This window comes from Eschrichtius robustus, chromosome 1 (assembly GCF_028021215.1).
Source record: "Eschrichtius robustus isolate mEscRob2 chromosome 1, mEscRob2.pri, whole genome shotgun sequence".
Lineage (NCBI taxonomy): Eukaryota > Metazoa > Chordata > Mammalia > Artiodactyla > Eschrichtiidae > Eschrichtius > Eschrichtius robustus.
The window spans coordinates 5,286,864-5,306,872 of NC_090824.1; the positions used below are offsets into that span (position 1 = coordinate 5,286,864).

At 47.5% G+C, this 20,009-nt stretch overlaps 1 protein-coding gene across 4 annotated transcripts in view; it reads right to left on the bottom strand.

Moving 5' to 3' along the window:
- Positions 1-5,515: 5,515 nt before the first annotated feature.
- EML1 (EMAP like 1) overlaps positions 5,516-20,009 on the bottom strand; it is a 145,360-nt gene continuing 130,866 nt past the window's right edge. For 3 of the 4 annotated variants that reach the window (XM_068540693.1, XM_068540722.1, XM_068540712.1), the window contains 5 exons: positions 10,646-10,743; positions 10,447-10,534; positions 9,003-9,098; positions 7,609-7,739; positions 5,516-7,039 (listed from right to left, as the gene is read on the bottom strand). In XM_068540693.1, coding sequence (XP_068396794.1) covers positions 6,914-7,039; positions 7,609-7,739; positions 9,003-9,098; positions 10,447-10,534; positions 10,646-10,743 — 539 coding nt within the window. In that variant the 3' untranslated portion in view covers positions 5,516-6,913. The remainder of the gene's footprint in view (positions 7,040-7,608; positions 7,740-9,002; positions 9,099-10,446; positions 10,535-10,645; positions 10,744-20,009) is intronic. The other variant, XM_068540703.1, reaches the window with a different exon arrangement.

Consider the following 20,009-nt stretch of genomic DNA (forward strand, 5'->3'; position numbering starts at 1 on the left):
TTTGTTTCTAGGTATTTTTTGATTTCCTCTTTGATTTCTTCAGTGATCTCTTGGTTATTTAGTAGTGCATTGTTTAGCATCCATGTGTTTGTATTTTTTATAGTTTTTTTCCTGTAATTGATATCTAGTCTCATAGCATTGTGGTCAGAAAAGATTATTGATACGATTTCAATTTTCTTAAGTTTACCAAGGCTTGATTTGTGACCCAAGATATGGTCTATCCTGGAGAATGTTCCATGAGCACTTGAGAAGAAAGTGTATTTTGTTGTTTTTGGATGGAATGTCCTATAAATATCAATTAATTCCATCTTGTTTAATGTGTCATTTAAAGCTTGTGTTTCCTTATTTATTTTCATTTTGGATGATCTGTCCATTGGTGAAAGTGGGGTGTTAAAGTCCCCTACTATGACTGCGTAACTGTTGATTTCCCCTTTTATGGCTGTTAGCACTTGCCTTATGTATTGAGGTGCTCCTACGTTGGGTGCATAAATATTTACAATTGTTATATCTTCTTGGATTGATCCTTTGATCATTATGTACTGTCCTTCTTTGTCTCTTGTAATAGTCTTTATTTTAAAGTCTATTTTGTCTGATATGAGAATTGCTACTCCAGCTTTCATTTGATTTCCATTTGCATGGAATATCTTTTTCCATCCCTCCACTTTCAGTCTGTATGTGTCCCTAGGTCTGAAGTGGGTCTCTTGTAGACATCATATATACGTGTCTTGTTTTTGTCTCCATTCAGCCAGTCTATGTCTTTTGGTTGGAGCATTTAATCCATTTACATTTAAGGTAATTATTGATATGTATGTTCCTATTACCATTTTCTTAATTGTTTTGGGTTTGTTATTGTAGGTCTTTCCCTTCTCTTGTGTTTCCTGCCTAGAGAAGTTCCTTTAGCATTTGTTGTAAAGCTGGTTTGGTGGTGCTGAATTTCTTAACTTTTGCTTATCTGTAAAGGTTTTAATTTCTCCATCGAATCTGAATGAGATCGTTGCTGGGTAGAGTAATCTTGGTTGTAGGTTTTTCCCTTTCATCACTTTAAATATGTCCTGACACTCCCTTCTGGCTTGCAGAGTTTCTGCTGAAAGATCAGCTGTTAACCTTATGGGGATTCCCTTATATGTTATTCGTTGCTTTTCCCTTGCTGCTTTTACTATTTTTTCTTTGTATTTAATTTTTGATAGTTTGATTAATATGTGTCTCGGTGTGTTTCTCCTTGGGTTTATCCTGTATGGTACTCTCTGTGCTTCCTGGACTTGATTGACTATTTGCTTTCCCATGTTAGGGAAGTTTTCAACTATAATCTCTTCAAATATTTTCTCAGACACTTTCTTTTTCTCTTCTTCTGGGACCCCTATAATTCGAATGTTAGCGCGTTTAATGTTGTCCCAGAGATCTCTGAGACTGTCCTCAATTCTTTTCATTCTTTTTTCTTTATTCTGCTCCCTGGCAGTTATTTCCACCATTTTATCTTCCAGCTCACTTATCCGTTCTTCTGCCTCAGTTATTCTGTTATTGATTCCTTCTAGACTATTTTTAATTTCAGTAATTGCGTTGTTCATCACTGTTTGTTTGCTCTTTATTTCTTCTGGATCCTTGTTAAATGTTTCTTGTATTTTGTCCATTCTGTTTCTGAGATTTTGGATCATCTTTACTATCATTACTGTGAATTCTTTTCAGGTAGGTTGCCTATTTCATCTTCATTTATTTGGTCTTGTAGGTTTTTACCTTGTTCCTTCATCTGTAACATATTTTTTTGTCATTTCATTTTTCTTTTCTTTGATGGGTAGTGTTGTATTCCTGTCTTACTGGTTGTTTGGCCTGAGACGTCCAGCACTGGAGTTTGCAGGCAGTTGGATGGAGCCGGGGCTTGGTGCTGAGATGAGGACCTCCGGGAGGCCTCACTCCGATTGATATTCCCTGGGGTCTGAGGTTCTGTGTTAGTCCAGTGGTTTGGACTCGAAGCTCCCACCACAAGAGCTCAGGCCCTACCTCCGGCCTGGGAATCAAGATCCCGCAAGCTTTGTGGTGTGGTTAAAAAAAAAAAAAAAGGAAGAAAGAAAGAAAAAAAGGAGCCGTACAATATCAAAGAATAAAAAATAAAATAAAATTAGATAAAAAAATATATTAGGAAAAATAAAACTATAATTGAAACAACTGCAACAAGGTCGAATAAAACCACAACAGAAAAAAGGAAAAAAAAAAGGGCGGGGGGGAGTGGGTAGGGAACAAGCCAAAAGGAGGGACCACTAACAAAGTATAAAGAATAAAATAAAATTAGAAAAATAAAAGATTTATTAGGAAAAATAAAAATATAAAAGAATCAACAACAATGATTCAACAATATAAAACAGAACCCCGATCTAAAAGAGGAAAAAGGAAAAGAAAAAAAAAAAAAAAGCCTTGGCTATGGGGGAAGAGTTTAGGTGGGGGGTGGAACTTAGGCAGGGGCGGGGTTTAGGGTGGGGCGGGACCTAGGCGGGTGGGGGGGAGACGTTTGAGCGTGGGGCGGGGCCTAGGCGGGGTGACATTCAAGCATGGGCGGGGCCTCTGCTTAGGACCTGCTCCGAAGGGGAGAGGCTGTATGTTGGAAGTAGGGCCTCTGGAGTGCGGAGTTGCGGAGTTTGGAGGTAGGGCCCTGAGTGAGGGTGTGTGGGTGGGGCTTAGGCCCAGCGTGTTGGAGAGGGTCTCAGGGGGTCTCCGAGTGTAGAGGTAGGGCCCTGGGTGGGTTTGCAGGGGCAGGGCTTGGGCTCTGCATGGCAGGACGGAGGCTCCGAGGGCAGAGGATTAGGCCCCGGAGCCCAGGAGGCGCCCCAGTGCCTGAGTGGACAGGGAAAGCACTGGCCCTGTTCCCTTCCGTTCCTTCGTGCCCTCCCCCACCGTCTCCCCCAGGGTCTCCCCCGTCCCCACTGGACCCCTAACCGTGGGTGGGTCCCACTGGGTGTAGGAACTCCTCCCCTCCCCCAGCCGCCCCTCAGGGGTGCAGGCCCCGGAGGTCCGGCCTTTACTTTTGCTCCCCCTTCCCTCCCTCCCTCTCCCTCAGGATCCGCCCGGCTGGAGGGGGCCTCAGTGGGCAGAGGATCAGGCCCGGGATCTCAGCAGGCTCCCGGGGGCCCACATGGTCAGGGGAAACCTGGCCACGCTCCCTTTTGATCCTCTGCCCTCCCAGTGGTCCCCCAATTTCCCCCTTTGGGCGTGGGATCCCTTCCCCTCCCCCAGCCGCCCCTCAGGGGCGCCTGTCCTGTCCCGCCTCCACCTAACCTCCCCCCTCACTCCCCCCAAGCCCCACGTCCTACCCGGTCGCTGGGGGTTCCTCCCACCCCCTTAGGTGTCCGTGGTCCCCCGCCGGGGCCTGGTCGGTGCCCTGGCTGTGAGACACGAATTCCGCGTCCTCCTGGTCCGCCATCTGCTGGACTTTTAAAGTCCTCCAGGCCCCTCCCCACCCACAGTTAGGAGAGAGAGTAGCAACGAGGCTTTCAAGATGCCAATAATTTTTGAAGCTGGGTGAGAGGCTTTCTCTACTTCTGTGTATGTTTGAAATTTTCTATTAAAAAAATTGAGAACCAGTACGAAGAGTAGCCTGGAATCAGTTTCTACCTCGCAAGAAGTACACACTATTCAGCTTGCTTCCCAGTTGTGTATTAGATTGACCCCCTTTGAGGAAGCCAGAGGGTCTCCAACGTTACTTCTTCTGTGCGCTCTTCTGCCTCAAAGATTAGATGATGGTAGCCTGTTCCCAAATCAGAGAAAAAATGACCAATGAGTGCTGTGTGCAACCTCTGGGCAGTGGAAGCAATCCCTCAGAAAAACTGGAGGGGTTGGGAAGATGTCTGAGCGGGCTTTCCAGTGGACCACGGACAGCCCCTCCGACCCACTGCCAGGGTGCACCTCATGCAGTGGAAACCGCAGATGTAAGTCCACGGATGCCAGGATCCACTGAACTTTCCCCCCATGCAGCTCCAGCTGGCTCTGGAGGCCTCCCACCTCATGCCCTCACCCCTGACCTTGTGCCCTCTCTCCTCCACTTGCCGAGGCTCTCCCACCACGCCTGGATCCCCTGCCCAGCATCACTTTGTACACAGATGCTGGAAAACCATTTGCTAAACGAGTAAAGAGCCCACAGTGGCTCCACAGCGAGCACCAAATCAAGCCACCCGGCTGCCGGGTCCTCCACAGCCCTCGTGTGGGTCTCTTTTCTGCCCCACCCAGCCCTCTGCTGGCTTTTCTCCTTCCCTGCTGACAGCTCATGCTCTACCTGCCCTTGAAGTCCATCGGAGTCCCCCTGGCTGGGTCGGAGGCCCTCTCCTCACCCTGCTTGCCCAGGACCCGCAGACTCAGCACACCCTGGCTTCCGTGTTGGCCTCCTACGGAGAGCGTCACTCACGATGGCACCTCCAGCCCGATTTCTGTTCTGCACCTGCTAGCCAAACACCTGCTTCGCACTTAACACCTGGATGTCTCAGCGGCCCCTCACCTCACTCCAGCCTGTCCCAGGCCTGACTCATTATCCTCTTTCAAACTTGCAGTGCCCCCCATCTTAGCCGACGGCACCAACATCTGCCCAGAGAACAGTCGGGGACCTGGGCCTCACCCACCGCCCCCATCCCGTCCATCGCCAGGCCCTGCTGACGTCACCCCAGAAACCTCTCTCAGACACTCCATTCACCTCTCCCCTGTCCACCGCCTGCACCTTAGTCCACGCCACCATCACTTCACCGAGATTAGGGTAATAGTCCCTCAACTGTTACTCTCTGCAGTAGGGCTGAGAGCTGATGTGGCCATAGGCCACTGGGAGGAACAGGCCTGGCTCTGCTTCTGGGGTCTCTCATTCCAGCAGAATCCTGGGGTTCTAGGCCTAGTTTGCCTGAGAGGTGGTAAGTCGTGGTACGTGGCCACTGCTTGCTATGTTAATGAATACCTGCAAAGTTAATACTGAGAATTTCATTTAAAAGGTAGGCAAGTATGAAGGTAGCAATAATGATTTATATAAATACCCCTTTTCCATTATTGAGCTTGGGAAATACTGAAAGTGTATAGAAATAAAAGTAGATCTTATAACTTTTGAGTTAATAATGGGTTTCCTTCCTTTCTCTGATCTGGTTATTCCTTAAATATTAATTTTAAAATGATTATTTTTGCCAGTATTTACATAACCAGGTAAACTAACAACTGGGTATGGTAATTAAGCTAAATTCTTGGGAGTTCCCTGGTGGCCTAGCGGTTAGGATTCTGGCCTTTCACTGCTGTGCCCTGGGTTCAATCCCTGGTCAGGGAACTGAGATCCCACAAGCCACGTGGGGTGGCCAAAAACAACAACAACAACAACAAAAAGCTGAATTCTTTATAGTTATCTAATCTGATGAATGCTTACACACCATATGCAAACTGCTGTTTTATTTGCAAATGACCCAGGTGAGGAAAAAAAATCTGGATATGAAACAGATAGTGTGAATCATATCTAATTTTAAATATTTTAATTTATATACTTTCGTGATTATAGGTCAATAAGAAATCCACTTTTCAGATTTTATTTCATTATAGAATATATTTGATAAGGATACATACAAACAGAATCATCTTTAATACATATTGTTTACTGGTGCCCGGCATTTCCGCAGCAGGCTGGAGATGTAATAAAAAATGCTTCCCAATGTTCAGCTTCATTGGCCACTCTAAACAACCAGTGCTGTAGAGTTGATGGTTCAATTCATTTACTTGCCTAGAACAAGTAAAAATCTTAACATTCGTCTTTAAGTCTGTTTATTACTCTTCTATTTTAAAATCTGAGATACATTCCCCAATGTAAACAATAAATTTCAATCTGCCACACAACTGAAATGGATAAGGCCTTCTCTGTTTTACTCAGCAGAGCGCAATCTTATTTCATAGCGTGATAAGCCGTCCATGCACAAAAGACAGGAAAAGAAGCTGCCCTTAGTACCTGGTGGAGCCTTCCAGACTTCTCCCCGCTGCAGGTGTATGGTACACTAGAGAGATATCTTTTTGACTTGGTCTACTTGGTCTTAAAATACAAATATACAATGTCTGTAAGCATTAAAATAGTAAAGCCTAGCCTTACGTATTCATTATGAATTGCTAAAATCCTATACAAGTACAATACCATATCATGCCAATTAATATACAGAGGAAGGTGGCTAGTTGTCTCCACCATTCACCAGGGCCTGTGAACAGGGAACAGAGGGGACGTGATTCGTGTAGGCTTTAAGTGGCTGACTGCATGTGGTTAGGCAGACAGTCTAGCTGGAACTCTGAAATGCCTGGGTACCCTGCTGCAATAGTTAAGTTAATCTGGAGTAGAATCTGCTTAACACAAGAAGAATCTGACCCCTTTCTCACCAGCCTCCCAGAGGGAGAACTGAATGAAACCTTAGAAAATGTTAACCAAATAAAGTCTTATTTCCATTTCCTGATTCAGTTGTGCAAATCAGTTATCCATTCTCTTCTCCATCGACTTATCCTTTTAGGACCAGTTAATCAACAGCGATCATGATTCAGTACCTCGTTATCATAAATATTTGACTTAGCAACCTCCATGGTGACCTAGTAAAGCCTATATACAATCTTTGAAAAGGCATCTGTGACCGTTTTTGAAGAGTTCATAGAAAAGTTATGAAGGATACACCAGTCACTTCTCGATGTAACCGTAATGTACACCTTGGCATCTTTTTTATATTAAGTGTTTTATATATTGTACAACAAAAGAGAGACCTGAATGGCTGACCCGCTGTGACGCTCACCGATCCACTAAGCTAGGGTAACCAGTAAAGGGCATAATTTTCCTGAGGTTTGTGAGAACTCTTCAAACAAAGCAGAAATCACAGTGACCGAGTGAGCGAAACTCGAGTCTGTACCTCCTGGCCCGTTCTGCTCCCCCGGGTTCTTGCCGGGACTAAATGACCCGCCACTGCATGATGCTCGTGTCTTTGCCGCCAGTGGAGATGAGGTGGCTGTCGTCACAGAGGAAATCGACGTTGGTCACGTGACTGCTGTGCCCGCTGTACACGTGGCTGGGAGCCTGGGGAAGAATGACATGGAGGGAGCTGAACGCAAAGCCATCGAGGCGGGCTTGGAAGTGCTGGACGTCTACGTTCGTGCCAAACCGCATGGCGCCCCTGTACATTGAGAATCTGGTCTGGAGGGGACGGAGGTGGGCAGGGAGAGGTTCAACCCCAGAGGCTGCACCAGGCACAGGCTGGCCCAAAGGAGGGCGGACCGGGTGCAGGGGTGGAGGGGAGGGTCTCCTAGGAGGAGGGTCAGGTCTGGGAAGAACGAGGAGGGGTGTTCCAGGCACTGGTGTGGGCTCGGCTCAGCAGGGCTGGAGCAGAGGAAGCCGTGGTGGACAGCAGAGGAGGGGGGCCCACGAAGTGCAGAGGCGGACGAGCCAGAACCACTTGGGGGGGGGGCGGGGTTCTCTCCGGAAGGCAGTGGAGGGGGGCCTGAAGTGCCCTGGGGCAGCCGAAGGACGGTCACCCCTGCGTTTGTGACTGGTGGCATCACTCACAGCAGCTTTCTATTCAGTCACCAACAGGCCAGGCGGTAAGTGCGCCCCGTGGGGTAAGGCTAGAGAAGGAGATGGGCCTTTACCCTGAACCGTGAGCAGGGGTAGGAGAAGAGGTGCACTTTGCCAAAGTCGTCACCGGTTGACAGGAGTTTTTTCTCGTGGGCCCGACAGGCGGCATTGATGTCGGTTCCGTCCGAGCCTTCTGGCCACACTCCTAAAACAAAGACCCCAGACAGAGCACTGGAAATACCAGGACACAGGGCCACACTGTGTGGGGACTGGCCATCGAACTCCCACGAAAATAGAAATGTCCCAGATTTAGAAACCAGGCCCAAGGAACGCTTCGTCTCAGATCATCTCCCTGCAGGCTGTTCCGGGACACCCTCACTGCGTATGCTGTTCTGTTGCATGACAGTCGCGGTGACAGGCCTTCAGGGCTTCCACCTCTTTCGGGCCCCTTCTTGACGCTACAGCAGAAAGCAGGCCAGAATCCCTGGTTCTGGACACAATGGCTTGCTTTATCCCCAAAGCATCTGATGGGAAGCTGACTAGTCCTAAGCCTGCAGTTTCCTAACTTTTCTTTTTTGGGAGTAACGCTTTACATATGAGAGGCCCTCCAAAGGGCTTTTTAACTCTGGGACTGCCTGTGTGTTTCAGGCGTTCCTTGGTGTCAGCCCTTCATGGCTGCTGTCTGCCTGGTGGCACTGGGCAGGTGGGGCGTCTGCTCACCGTGGGCCGGGTGAGGCAGCAGCTCTGACTCCACAGCCCTGTGCCCGGGTGGGCCTGGGGTGTGGTCTGGGGGATGGAGTCTCCTGACCATTGCTTCAGGAAACCCTGTTGGTCCCAATAACTTTGGATATGAGAGAGCTGCATGCACATCAGTTTCTTAACAGGCAGATCTAGAGTAAACCCAGGGCGTCCTAGCATTCAACACCAGAAGATGGTAAAACGCCAGCCCTAAGGAGACTTGTGAAATTCTGACGAACTTACTGACTTACGGCCATACATACAGAGATTATAAGTACTGCCTTTTCTTTTTTATTCTACTAAATTGTGGCAATTTATTTTAGACCATTTACAAACATATTCCTAATCTTAACTTTGAAGGAGGTGAAAAATTTAGTTTAAGGGCCAAAAAGATACAATCACTCTAACAAATGGTAAATAAATTGATCGGGTGCCATCTGGTCCATTTATCTAGGACGTTTGGCGCTACCTCATATAAGAGGCTTCTAGAGAATTATCTCAGGACCCATTTCGTATGAGAGAAAAGGGTTCTGGTTCCTCTCGCCTGGCCAGAGCTGGGCAAGCCCTGGCCCTTCCCCAGGGCTGCGGGGACTGTGCCCTGTGTCCTGTGGGGTCCACAGGGTAGCAGAGCAGTTTGAAGCCGACCAAGAGATTTCAGTACTATTAGCAAGTCATTCTAAAAGTAGATACATCCTACGTTTGAACAGAATGAAAGGTGCAGAAACCTTACCAAAGACGTGGAATCCCAAAGTGCAGGTGTATGTCGCCCATTCGATGTCTCTCGTAGTTTCCACACTTACAACTTGCTTACAAGCAGAGGGAACCCCTGGAAAGGCAAATGCAGGTCTGGTGACATCAGTGCCAAAGCCCTCTCTCCTTCTCGGGCAAGGCTGGGCCCTCGGAGCCAGGCCCCATCGGCTACAGAGCCCTCTGGGAGGGGGAGACCATCCACCTCCCAGCTCCGCGGGGACCGTGCTCACTGCCCAAGGCCCAGGGCCTCGGCGGGGACCCCTCTTCTTCCGTTTCTGCTCGTCTCCTTCTCTGGGTCTGTTCCCCCAGTCCGGCTTCTTTTCTTTGACCACCTCTGGTTCTGAGGCCTCTGTCTGCTCACTGTCTCCCTGGATACAACTCTACCCCCTGCCGTCAGGCTCCCTAGCCCTCTCCCAACATACGCTTGGGCACGCACGCGCACACACAGAGGCACACACACACACACACAAACCCCATCCCTTCAGCTCCGAGTCAGGAATGGAAGCTTACGGAAACCAGTCATACCAAGTACCTGTGGCGTTGCAGGTGATTTGTTTGTTCCCCAGTTAAACTCTCACTAGTGGAGTATGAGACCATGTCTGAGAAGATTCTAGACCCCTGGCCTGTCCCTGAAAACCATCCCCCACTTCTGCCCCACATCAGGCAGGGCCTCCTGCCCCGCCCGAGGGAGGCCCCTTTCCTCCACCACCAGCAGCCCTGCCCAGGCCTGCTCCTCAACAAGGGGGTGCCCACCTCCCCACCCACTGGCTCTTGATGCCTGTGGCCTTGTATCTGAGATGATATTTCCTCTTCCTTAAAATGGGACAAGCCAGAAAGTGCTGTGGATCACCTGAGAGCCTGCGGGTGAAGCACGCTGCACTTGCTGGTACCTTCCGCTGGGGCAGAGACCGGGCCCGCCTCTGCCCCGGGACCCTGCACTTGGCACGCAGCAGGTGCTTGCCAGATGCTGGAGGAAGCAGTGCACGGCAGGTAGCATGCGCCTGGCAAGTGCAGTCTTCACCATTCGTGCCTCTGCTGCCCGGCCCTGCCGGGGCTCAGACCTGGCCGGGAGGGGCTGAGGGAGGAGGAGGAGGGGCCCAGGGGGCTGCTGGGTCTCTGCCCGTGAGGGTGATGCCTTCACGAGGGTCCATCCCTCTCGCCCAGAGAGCTCTGACCCACTCTCTCTGCCTCTCCCTGCAGGGCCCGGCCTTCTCCTCCTGGGGGCCCGAACCCCAAGTATCTCAGTGCCAAGGCGGGGGTGTCTAGCCCAACTCCTGTACTGCGCAGAGGAGGGGCCCAGGCCCAGAGACACCATCACGTGCCCAAGTTGTATGGGGCGAGGGTTTTTGCAGGAGGCCCCATTTGGTCTCAGAGTGAAGGTTCTACGTGATCTGCACCCAGACCACACCTGGGGAGCCACTCACAGTAAAGGATTTCATAGTCTCCGGAATTCGACATGAGGAATTGTGAGTTTACAGACCAGTCCAGGTGAGTGATGAAGCTGGAATGACCCTGGGAGAGAAAACACTGGGTGAGTTTCACTCGCCTGACGGATTCCCACCCACACTGTCCCGGCGTGACAAACAACTGCACAGACCCACGAGGAGCGACCAGCACGCTCACCGAGCACTTGCCGACCCGTGCGTACTTCCTCCCGTTGTCGCTGACTCCGTATATGTAGATGCAGTTGTCATGGGAGCCTATTGCTAAGAAATTCCCATCTGCGAAAACACGCAGGATTACATTTCAGTTGTTAAGAATAAACATTTTATCAATTACAAGCGATAATGCTAGTGGCCATTACAGAGTTAGAAAAAACAGCCATGAATTATTTCAAAGAGACAAAATTTGCTTTTAAATGAATCCTATACCACTTCCAAAGCTATCTTTTGAAAATCCACATCTGATCAGATTCTGCCCCTTAAGAAAACCTTCCCTGGTTGTCCCCACTGCTGAAGGATCAAGACTCAGTTCCTCAGTGGGGCCCCCAAGGCCCTCCAGGATGCGGCCGCATCACTCCTCATTGAACAGACCGGGTTCTCTCAGGCCTCTGGCACACTTCCTCCTGCCCCCCCCCACCTGGAAAGCCCTCCCCCTCACCTCTGTGCACACTGCCTCCTCCCCCCCTGCCTGGAAAGCCCTCCCCCTCACCTCTGTGCACACTGCCCCTCCTCCCCTGCCTGGAAGGCCCTCCCCCTCACCTCTGCACATGCTGCCCCCTCCCCCCCTGCCTGGAAGGCCCTCCCCCTCACCTCTGTGCACACTGCCCCCCTCCCACCGGCCTGGAAGGCCCTCCCTCTCACCTCTGTGCAGACTGCCCCCTCCCCCCATGCCTGGAGGGCCCTCTCCCCTCACCTCTGTGCACACTGCCCCTCCTCCCCTGCCTGGAAGGCCCTCCCCCTCACCTCTGCACACGCTGCCCCCTCCCCCTCCCCTCTGTACACGCTGCCCCCCTCCCCCCCTGCCTGGAAGGCCCTCCCCCTCACCTCTGTGCACACTGCCCCCTCCCCCCATGCCTGGAGGGTCTTCTCCCCTCACCTCTGTGCACACAGCGCCCCCCTTATCCCCCCCGCCCCGCCCCACCCGGAAGGCCCTTCCTGCTGCTCTTCCAATGGGCCATCAGTTAGCACCTCCTTTACCCAGGTTTCTGGCATCAGGAAAGCTTAAGGAATGAGGCCATGACGCTCGTGTAGAAACACAAGGGAAGGAAGGAGCTCACTGTAATGTAAAAGCAGAGCAGCCCCTGTCGCTGGCAGATGAACCTGCCGAGTGTGAAGCCAAAGTGGGGAGGCCCAGAGTGTACTGGGAAGGAAGCGGGGCCTGAGAGACTAGTCTGGAGGAGGTCAGACTTTCCTGGGGCCAGGAACCGGAAGGAAGGAGAAAGGAACCACGTGGGGGGCGGACAACCTGCACCCAGAATGGAGCCTAGAGAAGGGGGGTCTCTGCCCACGAGCTCGGGGACAGCAAATGCGTCCCTCCTCTCACTGAGCGCCAGTTCCTCCATCCACGAAGCACGGCACCTTCTCATCGAAATTCAGAGGATTCCCTTGGACAATGTCTGTAAAGGTCCTAGCGGCCACTGGCACGTCATGAGGTCAATAAGGGTTCTCCCCCCACCTCTTCCCCCTGGTTTTCCTTCTCGCGAGGTAGGAAGACCTACAGGAAATAGCATGGCCTGGCACCATCAGGAAATGGTATTTTCGGAAGTCTTGGCCAATGCCTGGTCAAAATCCAGGTGTCGGCAAGTCAGAGTTAGCCTGTCCAAAGCAGGACTCGTGAGCGGGTGGGGTAAGTGGGCCGAGGACTGCTGAAGCTGGGGGACGGGCCACCCTCTGCTGCTGATGGTTCTAGAGAAGGCCAGAGAGCTGCCCGGCAGACCACCTGCATTTGATCCTCCAACAGATGAAGCCCTGACGATAGTGCTGAGGATGACAGTAGACAGTAAATGCTAACAAGAATTACTATCAAATAATCATAACAGTCGACATTTGTTGAGTAACTACTATGTACCAGTACTATTCTAAACTCTTCCTGTATTCACTTATTTAATCCTCATAGACCCCTGTGAGGTAGATATTATCTCCACTTTTCAGGAGAGGAAACTGAGGCATGGATGGTAAAGTAACTTGCACAAGGTCACACAGGTTTATGGAAGCTGGGATTCGAACCCAGAAGTCTGACCAGAGCCTGAGCATTTCTTTGCTAAATGCCACTGCCCCTGTGACAAAGAATAAGGGTAAAGAACAGCTGAAAATCTGATAAATGATGTACGCATCCTGGCTTGTACACTCTTTTTTTTAACATCTTTATTGGAGTATAATTGCTTTACAATGGTGTGTTAGTTTCTGCTTTATAACAAAGTGAATCAGCTATACATATACATATATCTGCATATCTCCTCCCTCTTGCGTCTCCATCCCACCCTCCCTATCCCACCCCTCTAGGTGGTCACAGAGCACCGAGCTGATCTCCCTGTGCTATTCAGCTGCTTCCCACTAGCTATCTACTGGCTTGTACACTCTTAAGCACAACGATCTTTAGATAAGAACGACCTTATCATTTGTTAACTCTAAAGTAATGAGCTCTCTTTCATCATGGAACCATTTGTTATGATTTTGCCTACTCCATCTTTTATGATTTTGACTACTCTAAGTACCTCATAAGTGAAATCATACAATATTTGTCTTTTGGTGACTGGCTTATTTCACTTGGCATGATGTCAAGGTTCTTCCATGTTGTAGCATGTGTTGGAATTTCCTTCCCTTTTAAGGCTGAATAATATTCCACTGTATATCACATTTTACTTACCCATTCATCTGTTGATAGACACCTGGATTGCCTCCATGGTTACTTATTGTCAATAATGATGCTATGAACATGGGTGTACACATGCCTCTTTGAGACTCTGCTTTCAATTCTTTTGGGTATGTATCCAGAAGTGAATTGCTGGACCATATGCTAATTCTACTTTTAATTTTTTTAGGAACCGCTGTACTGTTTTCTGCAATGGCTGTACCATTTTACATGCCCACCAACAGTGCACATTTCTCCGCATCCTCACCAACACTTGTTGTTTTCTGGGTTTTTTTTTGATAGTAGCCATCTTAATGGGTGTGAGATGGCATCTCATTGTAGTTTTGATTTGCATTTCCCTAATAAGTAGTGATGTTGAGCATCTTCTCACGTGCTTACTGGCCATTTGTATGTCTTCTCTGAAGAAATGCCCATTCGAACCTTCTGCCCATTTTTGAGTGGGTTGCTAGTTTTTTTGTAGTTGCTCCAGGAACACATGCACAGTTGCCTGTCAGGGGACTGGAGGTGAGGGGTGGGTAGCTGCCACTGTGCTAAGAGCTGAAACTGACTGAAATTAACTGCAACTTACCATCCAAGTCTTTCTCTGGAAGTTGCAAGCCTTCAATAGACTCTGGCTTTCCAAAAGTTCTATCAGGCAGATTCTGCCAGTTGCTGTCTAGGTGGGGAGACAGATTCCTGCTGGTTCCTACTCACCATCTTCCCAGAATCTTCTCTCAAACCCCCCACTTAAAAGTCAACTTTGAGGTATAATCTACACGCAATAAAATGCACATATTCTAAGAGTTTTGACAAAAATACTTGTATAACTACCATCTCCATATCTGTTTTTAAAGATGAATGAAAAATAGGATTTCACAATCTCCCTTGGCAATTCACTTCTAACAGCCTAATGAGATTGTAATTTCTCCTTAAAATTCGAAATAGAAAGTTTTCATGTAACGGTTTAAGCTCATTCATAAATATGTAATAAAACTGTCTGCCTAATACATCAAAACCAAGCAGTTTCAGTCAATATGCTAATCAGAGGCCAGATGAAACCCAAGTGCTGCCTATTTCTCGGACCTCCAGAGCACTTTCTCATCCTGTGAACCACGTCCTTTCACCCATAAACTCTCTATGCCTCACCCCCAGCTCTCTCAGAGACTACAAAATTCCTAAACTTACTCGACTAAAAGAAGCTGGCATTTGGTCCCAAATAGAAATCAGCTGGAGGACTGACTCATAAGAACAGAGAGCAGGGGTCTGGTCACCTGGAGGAGAAAGATAACACCATAGCCAGTTTCACTGACTGCCTCTTGACAGGGTTTGGGGATGGGTTTCCACACAGCTCTTAACTAAGTCCAACAGTATTTTAGGAGCAGGGAGAATTTGTCCAGCTGTGCAAACGACGAAACTGAGGTTCAGTAACTTGCCTGAGACGACACAGCTCAGTGCGTGGCAGGGCTTGGCCTGGGCTGGAAGGACGAGTGAACTGTGGGCATGGGAGGCAGTGCGCCAGGTGGGGGCACAGCAGGGTCTCCAGGGTAGCTGTATGGCTGCTGTGCATCTGCCCTGCTTGTCACACGGGGCAGGTGATCTGGGGCTCCGCGGGAGACTGCTGCACCTGTACGGGGAGCGTGCCTGGTGGAGCGCAGGCTCGGGGACGTTGTGTGGGCAGGAGAGAGGTTGGCTGGGTGGCAGGGGCTGCATCCCAGGGGGTCTCTAGTCCCACCTGGGCAGCAGAGGTGGGATTCGATGCTGGGGTGATGTAAGTGAACACCAGATTCTGATTCATTCTTATAAAAGCAGAGAAACTCCACGTCTCAATGATACGGATAAGATTAAAGAAGAGATCAGTATAATCACATGAGCAATGCATTAGTTCACTGTGATCTTCCCTTTTTCATCTTCACGTTTAGGGTTTTAGACTTTTAATCCAAGTTTCAACAGGTTGAAACTAGACCAGGCAGGCTAAGTATTTGCAGTTGGGCTTAACGAACATGGAATTATCTTCTTCCTATCTCTTCTTTTAAAAAATTTACGAATTTAATCCAATCAAAACTCCATTGGTCCACTGACAAAGTGCTCTGTAAGGTTCCTGATGTGCGTGTCAAGTTTGAGAACTGTCCCTACTACAGTTCTATATTTAATGAACCTACGAGGAGGGGCCTGGCAATCGTAGTTGACTATGGTTTCCGTAAAAATTCGCATAACGTTAGCTTATTAGCATTAGGCCATCTTATGTAAGATGTTTCATAAATGAAAACATGTAATAAAATGTGCCTGAAATGGTTATCAGATGAATCCATAGACATACTCTAGGTTTGTGGTTCTCAGGATGCCAAAGAACCCCTCCACCAGCCCACCCACTCTGGGCGATTCTAATGCACGCCAAAGGCTCTGCTTCACTGGCTTCCAGCGTGCACCTGTGTCTGGGACTATCGCTCTGAACCTCCCACTTCAACCAAACGCCAGATACAGATTAGCCACTGAAGCCTGGACCTCTCACTAGTGCCTGCGGAATTGAGAAGTTATCTGAAAGATTTAGTTCTCAGCCCATACAGTTTAACTTCAGGAAGCTACTGCTCACCTCTCACCGCCCCCCTGCACAACATAACATCAACCTTAAAGAGGTTTTACAAAGCAGTCTCACTTCCACCTAAGCTCATCCTACACAACCCATCTGCGGCAGTAGGTAGGTGTCTGCTAGCGAAGAAATGTGATCATGCTGAAGTCTGGGGAAGGCATTCTGGCTTATTCATGATTTAACTTGAATTTTAGGCTAGCTAAAACAGCCTATTTGTGGCCTATCAAACATACACCGTACATCTGCTTTACTCATTAAAGAAGAGGGTGCACTGACCAGAAGTAAAGAATATCCACGTTAAAAATAAAGATTAAATGCCTCTCTTCCTGGGATGCCAGTGCTGGGCCTCCCTCAATGATAAGATTCCTTTTCCAGGCACCAGGTGCCGTCCTGACTTGCTGTGTATGTGCTGATCTGTTCTTTTTTTTAAACCTTGAAGAAATGTCTCCCTGACTTGTTTGAAGTTCTTTGTTCTGACAAGAATAAAACTGTGCTGCAAACCGTGCTTCTCCGGAGCAGCGCCTCAGAATTATCTGAGAGGCTGTCTCCTGGGCTATGGTCCTCACTTTGGCTCAGTTCTATGCCCATTAGAGACTGGCTTATTGATTATTTCCATCTACATTGCTTGGCGTAGTCGGCAGGATATCAAAAAAAAAAAAACCCACGTGGGGTCACCTGGAGTCTACTTTTCTCCCCCCCAGCCTTTGATATTTATTTATTTATTTATTTTTGGCTGCGTCGGGTTTTAGTTGCGTCACGTGGGATCTTTCGTTGCGGCGCACGGGATTCTCTCTAGTTATGGTGTGCGAGCTCCAAGGTGCATGGGCTCTGTAGTTGCAGCACGTGGGCTCTCTAGATGAGGCGTGCAAGCTCAGTAGTTGTGGTGCACGGGCTTAGTGGCCCCGCGGCATGTGGGATCTTGGTTCCCTGACCAGGGATCGAACCTGCGTCCCCTGCACTGGAAGGCGGATTCTTTACCACTGGACCACCAGGGAAGTCGCTGGAGTCTACTTTGGATGGATGCTGGGTAGCAAGCACGGACCCTCTGAGCCCCAGCCCCAGACCCCCAGCTTCACAGCACTCTTCGGTGGTTGAAGTTCGGTGAGTTGAGTTCAGTTGAGGTTGGCTGGTTCGGTGAGTTTTTCCTGATGTCTGGATCTTCTTGTATGAAGTGGCAGTCCATGACTTTTATTTGAGCTGTCATCTTAAGACCTGGACTCTTAAGGGGGTACCAGTACATTTCCTAGGTGAAAGGAGCCTAGCGGGAAGTTACAGGCAAGGGATCTAGATGGAGTTTCCAGGTAAGAAAACTAGAAGGAATTTCCAGGCAGGAAAGGCCTAGAAGGAACTTTGGGGTAAACTGGGTTGGTTGACTTTTTCTAAAATGTGGCTTAAAATTGGAAAGATTTGCACTGTATAATAAAATGAAACTAAAATAAATCAGGAAATTGCGCTTCTAACGCCTAACGGCTCCCAGACAGGCCAGCCACTCACTGGAACTCCGGCTGGCTTCTACAATTGTAGAAATAATCTAGCTCTAAAATGGCCAGAAGGGGACTCTTCTGACATTCTAAAACTGATTTTTGCATGTGCAATTAAAGAAAGCTGGCTTGATAAAACATTTTTCTTCAAAATTCTGACCTGAGAGAATAAAAGTACTCCTAGGAGCAAACTTGAAGGTATAACTCTTATCATGTCCTTGAAATGCAAGCACAGTCCACACTGCCTGAGACCACAGCCTTGGCTCAACTAGTAGAACCTAAAACTGCAGAAAAGGGGAAATGAGACCTTTAAAAACTCAAGCAGGAAAACTATGAGATCTCTGTCTGTCTATCTGGATGTGTGTATGTCTGTATGTACATTATAAATATAACATGCTTCTACCTCCAAATGATATTATCAAAATTACTTTGAAAAAGAGCTCTATTTAATTGACTTAAAAGTAAGTGCTTACCAATGAAATATTTCTAACTATAACAAGAAACTAACCCCTCACATTTTTAAAGTATCATATGATCCAGGATTAATCTTAAATGAAAATAAGTTTAAGTTGTTGGTTTGGTTAATACAGACACGTCTTTAAGGCATCAGCATTAAGTAAAATACTTTTATTATACCTAGGTTTATTGAAAGGCAATTAAGGGACTTCCCTGGTGGTGCAGTGGTAAAGAATCCGCCTTCCAATGCAGGGGACGCAGGTTCGATCCTGGGTCAGGGAACTAAGATCCCACATGTCGTGGTGCAACGAAGCCCGTGCGCCACAACTACTGAGCTCGTGTAACTCAGCTGGAGCCCGTGTGCTGCAAAGTACAGAGCCCATGCGCCTTGGAGCCTGCACGCCACAACTAGAGAAGAGAAAAAAAACCCCACACACCACAACTAGAGAGAAGCCCGTGCACCACAACGAAGAGCCGGCGCGCCACAACAAAAGATCCCGAATGCCTCAACGGAGATCCCACGTGCCGCAACTAAGACCCGACGCAGCCAAAAAAAAAACCAAAAAAATCTTTAAAAAAAAGTCAATAAGCTCATGTTATCTCTGTTCCAAAACTTGTCAACAAGAAAATTAACTTGGTATGATGATGTTTTCATAAGTAGGGAAATAGAGATACATGAGATAAAACTTTTTAGGTAAACTCTTTAAGAATAATTAAGTTTTATATATAGTACGTTTACTTAAAAATAGTTCCTCCAGATTTTGGTAACTTGAAACTTTATAGAGTTTTGCTAAGTTAATATAAATTATGGAAATTCATTAAATATACAGATCATTTCCAAATAGGATAAAATACTAAAACTTTAATTGCTAAGCAAATCTAAGTTTACCTACTTTGTCTTCTTATTAGAGAAAAACTAAAGATGTTTGGGTTTATTGGACACACATCTTTTTAAAATTTATTTATTTATTTATTTATTTTTGGGTGTGTTGGGTCTTCGTTTCTGTGCGAGGGCTTTCTCTAGTTGCGGTGAGCGGGGGCCGCTCTTCATCGCGGTGCGGGACACACATCTTATACCACATTGAGAAAAGAAATTATGCTATAAGAAGATGTATGTTTCTAGACGTTATAGAAAATTTTCATAAGTTTGCCAATCGGGAAATGTTAATATGAGAAACAGTTCACAATTGCTTCTTGGTTTTTGCTAGAGGTTAATGTTTTTTAAGGGTTAAAAATTATAATATATATGTAATTCATGCTACTAGAAATAATAAGGGAAATATTTCAGTATACAAGGAAAATAAGATGTGTGTTTTCAGTAAAAGAAGATACGGAATGGAAATGCATTTTGTTAAGGGAAAAGAAAGTGATTTTGTCCTGAAGCATCTCAAAGAGAGATATTAAACTAATTAGGTTTATTTGGTATGTTAAATAACATGGGAAGCGTGGTCAAATAAAAGATAACATTAAGCCTTCTTTATGTTCTGTCTATGTAAGTATATATTATAGGTGTTCCAGAAATTATATGAAATTCTTGGAAATCTTATCTGTCCCGACATAAAATGCTATTTGTCATCAAAATTGAGGCTCACACTAAAGGGCCTGAACCCAAGTATTAGGGAAATGCTCCAGCTGACTTTCAGGCAAAGGCAACAACAAAATCTGTAAAGGTTATGTAACGATGTAGATACAAAAAATTTTCTGCTTCTACAAAAGTTAACCCCCCATTGTTATCCTTCTGCCATCCTGACGCTTGTGACGTGGCAGCAGTCTGCTCCTAAACCAGATAAGATGGGCAGACAGTAGCTGTGAGGTAAAACAGCCAGGGCTATGGGAAGCCCATGACGGCTGCTTGGCTCTCCCTGCTCCCTGGAAAACCCCATTTTTGTTTGATGGGTTAAAGCCTTCTCTTGCTGCAAGGCTAATGTCCTCACAATGACAAAGAAACTGTTAGAAATGGTGCTTTCCACTTGGGATATACTTTCCACAATCTCCAGTGTTCAAAGGCACCCATGTCACTGGGAAAATCATATAAGCCTTAACAAAAACCTTAAAAATTTCTTGAAATTATCACTGTCACTATCACTCTCAATCATCAGACAAGGTCAACAGAACTGATGGAAAAACTGGACTCAAGTGGAACAAAAATTAATTACATGGGATTGAATGA